Source organism: Pygoscelis adeliae, unplaced genomic scaffold (genome assembly GCF_000699105.1).
Source record: "Pygoscelis adeliae isolate BGI_AS28 unplaced genomic scaffold, ASM69910v1 Scaffold63, whole genome shotgun sequence".
Lineage (NCBI taxonomy): Eukaryota > Metazoa > Chordata > Aves > Sphenisciformes > Spheniscidae > Pygoscelis > Pygoscelis adeliae.
The window spans coordinates 787,936-797,126 of record NW_008824414.1 but is presented as its reverse complement, the minus strand read 5'-3'; the positions used below and the strand labels follow the sequence as shown (position 1 = coordinate 797,126).

General features: G+C 52.0%; 1 protein-coding gene across 1 annotated transcript in view; it reads left to right on the top strand.

The window, feature by feature from the left end:
* Nucleotides 1-9,191, top strand: part of LOC103914221 (aryl hydrocarbon receptor-like) — a 76,229-nt gene that overhangs the window by 40,459 nt on the left and 26,579 nt on the right. The window contains exons 4-6 of the mRNA XM_009320837.1: nucleotides 3,215-3,321; nucleotides 8,092-8,181; nucleotides 9,152-9,191. Coding sequence (XP_009319112.1) covers nucleotides 3,215-3,321; nucleotides 8,092-8,181; nucleotides 9,152-9,191 — 237 coding nt within the window. The remainder of the gene's footprint in view (nucleotides 1-3,214; nucleotides 3,322-8,091; nucleotides 8,182-9,151) is intronic.

The following is a 9,191-nucleotide window of genomic DNA, read 5'->3' as shown; positions in this document are numbered from 1 at the left end:
GGGCTGAGCCCGCCCCCCTCCGGCCTTGCCTTTCCCTGGGGTAGCCGGGCGGGGCGGGGGGATGCCGTGGTGGCTCTCCGGCTCGTCTCCGCTCCATCAGGCTGATGTGCTGTGACAGTTCTGCGGAATTGCTGACCCGAGGGGCTGCGCGGGGCTGTTTATGGAGAGACAAAGCCAGGGGACACCAGGCAGGAGGCCAGCCTGAGATGTCTGCAGCCAAGAGCGGGTCATCTTTGGGGTTCCTTGGGTGGCTTGATGGAAAATGTGCTGTTTCGTGAAGGTCATGGGAAAACCCCCACGGGGATTCTGGTTTATACGAGAGCAACCCTTCGGTCCTGGTAGTTTGATCCTGTTTGCAGGAGCAGGCTAGGTTTGGTGGCAGGCATCTGCATGGAAGACAGTGGGCCATCCTCTGATTTTAGCTTGTGTTTCCTCTGGCCCCACTGCTTAGGAGCAGCCCACACGCTGATAGCAAAGTCTATTTTTAGGCAGCGGTTGTGATCAAGTTTTCCTTTTGTGGGGAAATATCAAACCATTAAATCAGACCTCTGAGTAGAGGGCAGCACCCTTTAGCCGCTCTTCTATCATCCAGGTTTATTTTTATCTTGCACCTCCAGTGCAGCAGTCTGGGAGCTAGCAGAGGAGGACTGAAGACCTTTAATAATTCATAGCTCCTATGTTTTGCTCCCAGGGATCAGAAAAGTGAGTTGCTGGAAGGGCGCTGCCAGAAACCTGCTCCATGCACACCACAGGACCCTGCCTGGGCGATGTGGCTGCCGTGCTTGCATGGTGCTCTGCCTGATGGCCTGCCTGTGCCCAGGACTTTGTGCAGGCTTGTCAGGCTCCGACACAGGCAGGGGACCCCAGGCAGTCCCTGGGCAGCAGTGCTCGCAGAGGGACGGCATTCAGGGTGGGGGAGCAGTCAGGACATGGCAGCATGTGCATGTCTGGCCCAGCATGCTCAGGACTGATCCAGCACGCTTGGGACCAACCCACTGTTGCACAAACATGTGCTGTAAACTTAATCCCGAGCTGTTGGCCCCTCAGTGTTCAAACAGCTCCTGAAATAATCTGTGCGGGCTGAGCCCGAGGGGAATTTCCCAGAAGCAGGGTTTTTGCTGCCATATCAGTTTTTTTCTTTTGATTAAAAGCAATATTAGAACCAGGACATACTCTGCATTTGGTTATGGAGCAGAGTCGATCTTTGGGATGGTCCTGTGTCTGGTGAAAGTGCATTTTGTACCCAAAGCCTCACGTGCATACCAGTGAGGCTCTGCAGACCACAGCATCCTTCCTTGCTCCCACCTGCCTATTAGCCAGTGCTTGGCAAACGCCCACGGAGGATGTGGAGGACTTTGGGATGGAAGGTGAGCCCTGGCAGTGGAAGAGAGCAGGTCTGCAGGGGAAGGCATGCCTTTGCTACATGCTTGCCTATCCCAGCAGAGAGATGCTGACAGATGGGGGGACTCCACTTTGGAGACCGAACCAGCTACTCCACTCATGGCTGCCCTGTGAACATGGGCACTGCTGGGTTCAGCTTTGGACCTCATGGTACTGGAAGGCTCAGAGATGCATCTGGAGCATCCACCTTTTGCAGTGGCTGGGAAGCTGCTCACCCACAAGCTTCTGCACGCAGGTGCTGGGGTCCTTCAGGATCTGCTCCACATGGATGGAGGAGCTGAGTTTCAGCAGCTGCTTTGGCAAAGCACAAGGCGAGCCAAGCATTACACAGCCTGGTTTTGTTTATGTGCTGGTGCCTTGTGCCTTCTGACTTGCTGCTCTGTCTTGGCTCGTGGCTTTGCTCCTGTTGACAGCTTTATGGGGTGTTAAATTACTTCCAGGGTCCACTTGATGCTCCCGTCACATCTGAGCATGGCAGCTCCTTGGCACATGTAGCCCAGGAGCTGGAAAAAGAAAATTCAAAAGAGCTTTTGCTCTCTCTGAGCAGGAGCAAGGGCAGGCTGCAGTGGTAGCTGCTGGTGGTGCCTCACACCTTTCCTCCCAAGTACTGGTGGGAGCAGCTGGTTTATCAGCGGCCAAATGCCGCCTTCTGTCCTTGCAGTGCTTACAAGAAGCTTCCTGGCTTTGCTGCGTTCTCTGCTGTCTCCTGGACAGGCCTGCCATGCACAGGCTTGTTGTCATCTTACTCTTTAAATATTACCCACCTGAAAATATCCCTGGGATTTGTTCTGTCGAGGAACACAGTACAAAATTTACAGGCACGTCTTTTAGTTAAACTGTGTGACGGATTTCCTCATCTGTATATATTGTCCATCAATCGATATTAGGTTGCCTGCAATCTCGGGTGTCTCCATTTGTATCCATGTGTGTGTTTTTCCGTGTTGTTTTTCTCCCACTGTGAGCTGTGGCTTGCCTTAATTTGATTGAATAAACCCACTATGTTGCTGAACTGTAATGAGACATCATTGACCGCACTATCCAGATTGTACCCTTCAAAATGGCATGTTCCTTACCCCGGAAGAGAGTGGGGTTTGCTGCAATGCCTTTTACGTAGGGCAGGTTTTCGTTGCTGTTGGTCAGTTGTCCTTCACAGAGTCAGGGCATGCATGAGCTGATCCGTTCTGGTTCAGCATCACAAAGAAATGCTGGGTGCAGTGACTCCCCAAGCAAGAGCAGAGCTGCTGCCGTGCCCCAAGAGCCAGTGGGGTGTGCATGGTGTGGCACCAAGGGCTGGCTCTTGCTGTTTGCAAGGAGTGGTGTGAGGCATTGACCCTGTGTCCATGTCAGGACTGGAGACCTCCATGGTTGCTATTGCTAAATGATAAGAGAGATTTCCAGCTGGTGAGCTCACTAAACATGTCCTTTTGTGCTACTGGTTGCAGGTAATTGCTGATAAACGCAGGACCTCATAGTTATTCTGCTGATGCCTGTCTGATCCCTGACTTTAACTGCTCTTTACTTGTAGGTTGTTAAAGGTTTAGGGGCAGAAAAAAGGAAGTTGAATGTATTGGTTGTTAAAGGTCTGGGAGAAAAAAAAATGTAAAAAAAAAAAGTTGAGGGTATTGGGTAGGTGAAAAAAGTTCTGTTAAAATCAGCTCTTTTGAGGGGTGAAGTAAAAGGCTGGCAGTACATTACAGCTTCTCCTGGCAGTGCATTGCCCAGCTTTGCAGCGAGGTCGACATTTTGGATGTTCATGGTGGTAACTTGCATGTGTTACTGCAGCACTGAAGTCCCTTCCCTTTGCTTCGTGCAGTTGCTCTAAAGAATCACGGTGCCAAAGAAGCAGTGAGGGATGGAGACTGCAGCAACGGACCAGCTCTGCGCTCAGCAGCGGTACCGGAGGGTGAACTGCTCCTACAGGTTAGTGCTCCTCCCTGACCACCTCTCCCTGGCAGATGCTTTCAAGGGATTTTCTTCTTGTCCCCTTTCCAGCTCCTTTGAATTTTGCCCAAAGAGCAGGCTGTTCTGTTATCGATTGCAGGATGTTTTGGTGAAGCAGCGATTTCACATGGTGTAGCTCATAGTGCTTCTGACTGAGCAGAGGTTCAAGACCTCTTCAGGTCCCTAGGGCAGAAACTGTGTTGCTTCTCCTCTCCTTTTCCCATCCTTCCTGGAGAAAATTGCCACCTGTAAATCATTTGGATGTCAGAACCCCCTTCATCTCGGTGGAAGCAGTGCTAAACTTCTGACCACGGAGATTCAGCTCTTCTGCTTCTCTGCCCTTGTGTGTAAATGGGCCATAGATGTGACACAGGAGCCAAGCAGAGAAAGATGTTTCAAGTGTGGTTTTCAACATGGGCACACTGGTGCCGACTTGGGGATGTTGTCCAAACACTGGTGAAAGCAGGGAAGAAAATGTCATGGAAGTCTTCCCTGGTTTTCAGGTAGTGATACATGACACCGAGTACATAGATAGGTGCTGATGGGCCATATGCTTAGCCCGTATACACAGGGTACGTGGATGTATCCTGGGAGCTCTGCGAGAGGCATATAGTTGGCTCCTTTGGTGATGCTGGAGGCAACGCTGGTGATGCTGCAGCATGGCTGGGCTGAGCCTGCTGATTCCATGGTTTATTCAGAGACGCCAGGAGATGACCTCCTGTCTCCAAACCGCACATGGTGAATAGGAAGAGGTCAGGCTCTGGCAGCGTGAGGTCCTGCGAGGACGTGGGTCTCCTCTTCCTTCCCTGCCTGGCACCCAAGCACGAGCTGCAGCACTGTCCCCTGCCTGGCTATCATCCAGAGTGGGGTGAGCATGCTGGTCAGCCCCAGCTCCTTTCCAAAAGCTTGCTCAGCTCTTAGCAGTAAGTATAATTACTGTCCTGCTTGAGAGCTGGGGAGCCAGGATCTCAGTGTCTAGTGAGAGAAATGCTAAAGCCAAGGTGGATAATAAACAAAAAACTGAGGGTTTTCCGCTGTGGATATAACAAAACCGTGCTCAACAGGGCTTGCCAGGGATTGATGTCCTGCTCATCAACTTGATGCCATCCTTGTAGAGGTACCAAGCTGGGTGTTAAAAGCTCTGGGTTTATGTTTGGCTCTTCCAGGGGCCCATCTGTGTGATGCTGGACACAGCAGGGGCTCAGAACCTGCCTCCGCGCCACAAGGAAGTGCTCCTATGTTAAAAAACTACTTCCACCTGGTCTGTTACCTTCGACGTCCTAACCTCCTTTGTCTCATCTCTTGGTCCACTCTGATTCTTCGCTTCCCCTCCTCTAATTTCCCAGCCTTACTTTTTTGGCCTGTCCTTTTCCACCAAGACTCTGACCAGCAGCAATCTCAGCAGAGGAAGGTATCTTAAACTAGGTTTAAGCATGAAAATCCCTCTAAAGGGGCCAAGGCCTTAGCAAGGCTGAGAACTGGGTGGACCACCTCTGCCCAGGTGCACAGCGATGCAGGTACACATCGCTGGTTGCAGGGTACTAAATCAGCCTGCTGGTCGGTGCAGTTAGGAAAGGACAGTGCTGCAAGATGTTGCTTGCTCCTGCCATGGCAAAGCAATGCCTCTGAAGCTGCTCAAAGGGTTAAAGTGCATTTGGCAACACTAATTAACCTCTGCAGCAGATTCCCACACACTGAGATCAACCGCAGTAAACAGAGAGAGTGTTTGTGCCCAGAATAAAGGGAAGGAGTTGGGGGGAGAAATGCAGACCTGGACAATGAAACAGGAGTTGGCAGCAACAATAGCTGGACTTGGCTGAGACTACATGCTAGACCCTAATTAATCCTGATGTCTGTACATTATGAAGTGGGGGAAGCAGGCCAAAGCTGGCCACTGTGGCTTCCCTGCCTGCAGCCAGGTTAGTGGTACAGGATGGTTTTGGCTCTGGACAGCCATAGGGCTTCTGGGGTCCATGCTGCAGGAGGACTCCTGCCTTCTAGAGGGCTCCTGCTTCGAGCTGGCAGGAGTGTCCCCATAGGGACCTGTTGCCCTTAGGGAGGGGTGGCCGGGTGGTGCTGTCACGGCTGTGAAAGCTGTTCAGCTTCTGGGGAGCTAAAATGGGTTTTCATGGCCTTTGCTCTTAGGCAGCACCATGGGCTTGAAGGTGTTTACTGGAAGTCTATCGGGATCATTTCAGAGCTGGGGAAACTGAGTCACAGAGCAATGCCTACCACTCAGGGTCAAGGGAAGACTCCTGTGGGCCTGCTCCCAGCCCTGGCAAAGTGATGACATGGTCTTCAAAGCACTGGGCTCTGCACCACCATGGTTGGCAAAGGCTGGTGCAGTGTCTGCAGTGCTTAGGAGTGCTTTGGGGTGCTCCCCTGGATCCTGAACACTGCCTGTGTTAGCAATGCTCTCCTGTGTACCAGCTCCTGCCTGGTGCCAGAGAGCAGGGATGAAAAGCCAGGGCTCCTGGGACAGCAGCTGCACTCCCAAACTGGTAGGGAAGCTCCTCTGCACCTTCTAATCTTCATGGATTTCCAGGTGCAGAGGACACCATCAGCCAGCACCCTGGTCCCTTGTCCCGTGTCCTGTCCTGCCAGCCCTGGGGCTGCTGGCTTGGAGAAAACACCCAAATTACTTCCCAAATTTGTTAAGCCGATGAGCTCCTCTTGAGGAAGACAGAGGCTCCAGTCAGCTCAGCACATTCCTGCCTGGGAACGCAGTGCTCCCTTGGATGTTGACTTTGCTGGAGCTGGAGCTCAAGGAGAGGATGGAAAGGCCAGCAAACTGTAAAATATGTAAGTTGTGTAGCATTAAAAATGCATTGGAAACTTTGAATTGATGGCTGCTTTTGCTATTTTCTGTGGGGAGGGCTTAGTGCTTTGAGCCTGCACGGGCAAAGGAGCTTGAGTATTTATTTTGTGAAAACAGAGCATGGTGTTCAGCCTGTTTGGGTGGAGGGCGTGCACAAACGAGCACGTGCTCCAGGGACGGGGTGTTTGCATTGTGTAAATCTGTACGCCACAGAGAGAGAGAGCTCCAGAGGAAGAGGAGCGTGGCTGAGAGCATCTTGTGGCTAATGTGTGCATCCCAGGCACGGATGGCTGCAGACATCACTTTCCCCCATAAACACTGATGCTTGGCCCTTTCGCTGCCATGTGGTGCTTTGGAAGGACGGTGCTGTGCAGGTTGGATTGAATGCCTTGCAGCAGGTTGTCGCCGGGTGTGAGTTTGGGGTGAATCATTTATTTGTCAAAAGGAAAAGGTACTCTGAGGTCAACCAGCAATTCTGTGGTTTTCCCCCAAGTCCAGGGACCAGACTCAGTCTGTCCTCTCTCCTGCTTTGGAATAAAATGGCTTTTCAGAAATGAGATGTTTTCGCTAAGGTTTCAAAGACCAAACTCTTATGCTTTAGCTTTCACCTTTTCTGTTTTCATGGGTTAAGGCTCTTTGCAGTGTTGTGTTGGCCACCTCGACTACAGGGTGAGCGATGCAGGAGAAGGGAGTGGGTGGTGGAGACACCACCTTTCTAGGCCTTGTTCCTTGCCCATGGACAGCCCAGGCAGGCACACCACAGTCCTTCTCCAGGCCTCTCCTCTGGCACCTGGGGAGGACAGGAGGGATGCAAATGAGGCCAGGAGCTGGGCAGGTTTCTCCCAAGCCAGCAGGAGTATCCCCATCCATGTGGGCCAAGCAGCAGTAGGGAATGCCCAGCCAATGCTGGCAGCACGCAGTGATCTGCGGTGGGTTTGCTCTCCACTGAACATCCCCTGGCTTTTCCAGCCTCACGCTGTGCTAAGCCATGCAGGGCTGCTAAGACCCTCTCGGGCTATGGGGAGGATGGGAACTACATGAACGGAGCCACCCAGGTAGATGCGGGTCAACATTAAATGCAGCCGACGTGAAATGCTGTTTTGATTCAAGGTTGTCAGAAAGGCTTGTTTCTGCCAGAATACCGGAATGGACCAGTTCCTGATGGTGTCCGGTTTCGTTCTGCAAACCATTCTGAGATTTTTATTTGCTCTTTGCATAGGATGAGTATAAATGTCCAAAACTGAGTCTGAGCAAACGCTTCCGGGATGGAAGCAAAGTTTTCCATCAGTTTGGATTAGGATACGCTCGGGCAGCTGTACAGAAGAGCTACATGACCTCAGAGAAACCCAGCAGAAGGTACCATCTCTTTTCTTGGTGAGCACAGCTGCGCCAGCATTGATCCCCATTTTTCTCTGGCCAGCCTTCAGCTGGTGGAGTTTACTCAAACAAGGCAGAGCGGAGGAAAATCTGAGAATGAACTGCAGGCTTTGACCTCTGCTAGGTAAAGCAGACTCATCAGGTCTGTGAAAACCTGTGGTTTAGGTGCATGTGCTCTGGCACCGTGGCAAGGTATGTGCATAGAGGCAACTGCAAGGATTGAGATCTCTGGTGCTGTTCCCATCCTGCAGGAAGGGTATGAAACCAAGAAGCTGCTTGAACAGTGCATCGGAGGATTTGGTGAGAGCCAGGGCAGTACCCAGTGTTATGGCACTGAGATGCCATTGGGAAGGGCTTTCTTTCCTTCCAGGGCTTCCCATGCTTTGTCTCCTGCCCTACACCTTTTTCTTGGTAGGGCAGTGGATCAGCTGCCTGCTAGCTGGGACCAGCCAGGACTTGGGTGACCAGTGTCTGAGCAGAGTGAAACTCGCCATCCAGTTAGAAAAAGGTGATGTGAGTGTGGCATGTACCTGCTGATCTCCTCTCTTCCCTAGGCGCTCAATGGCTTTGTGCTGGTGGTGACGTCAGAAGGACTGATATTTTACTCCTCACATACGATTCAGGACTATCTGGGATTTCATCAGGTTGGTGGGACACCTCTGACTCACTGTGGTGGGTTTGCAGGGTGGATTTTTCCTTGATGGTGGAGAATAGCCGCAAGTTTCCTGCGAGGAGGAAGCTCTGCAGGGATCACAGGGTCTCGGGGGACTGCATGGGGCTTTTCCTTGATCTTGTGAATTTGGACCCCATGTGGCCAGACATGGTTGTAGGGAGGTGTCAAAGCAACTTTGCTAGCCCACAGATGCTTTCCACCAGCCATGTTGACAGGCTATGAGGTTCATGGCCCCGTTGTGTAATGCCATGGTGAGATGTCTGGGGTTGTCTGCCCAGTGTGCCTTTGGGCACCCACTCCTCTGGGTGATGCCTGGCAAATCCCATAAGGCTCCAATGCTTTGTGGTTATCTGAGCACTCGGGTAACCTGGAAGGCACTAGGTCAGATTTACAGGGAGGTGGGACTTACCTACAGTCCTTTAGTTACTGTGGTTTGGTGTTGCTCCCACACAGCTGGCTTTCCCTGACATCTGGGGTAGATGTGGACTGTCCACCTGGGCAGAGGGAGCAAGTCCCAGAGCAGGTGCCTTGTTCTCTCAGTAACAGTGTAGGGCTGGGGTGGCTTTACTGCTGTTTTGTTCCAAACCCATGTTTTCATCTCGTCCTGTAAGTCAGCACTAGGATTTTGAAGGACACCATGTTACAGGGATGAGCTTGTCAGAGGGGAGCTGTATTGCTGATGCTAGTGGCTCTTTGGGTGGGGGGGAGGTCTGGCTCAACATGGGCAAGGGGTCCTTAGAGCCAGATGTGCTGTCTGTTCCCACCAGCATCAGCTCTGGTGGAAGGTGTCAAACCTCATTCAGCCAGGGACCTAGTTGAGCACCAGGGAAATTGGGTGAGATATGGCCAATTGGGGCTGTGACAGGCTGTTTCCAGGTGGGATGTGAAAACTGGTGTCTGGGGGCAGGCCACAGAGCTCACGCGTTGCCTTTTTCCTCTAGACAGATGTCATGCACCAGAGCGTCTTTGAGCTGATCCACA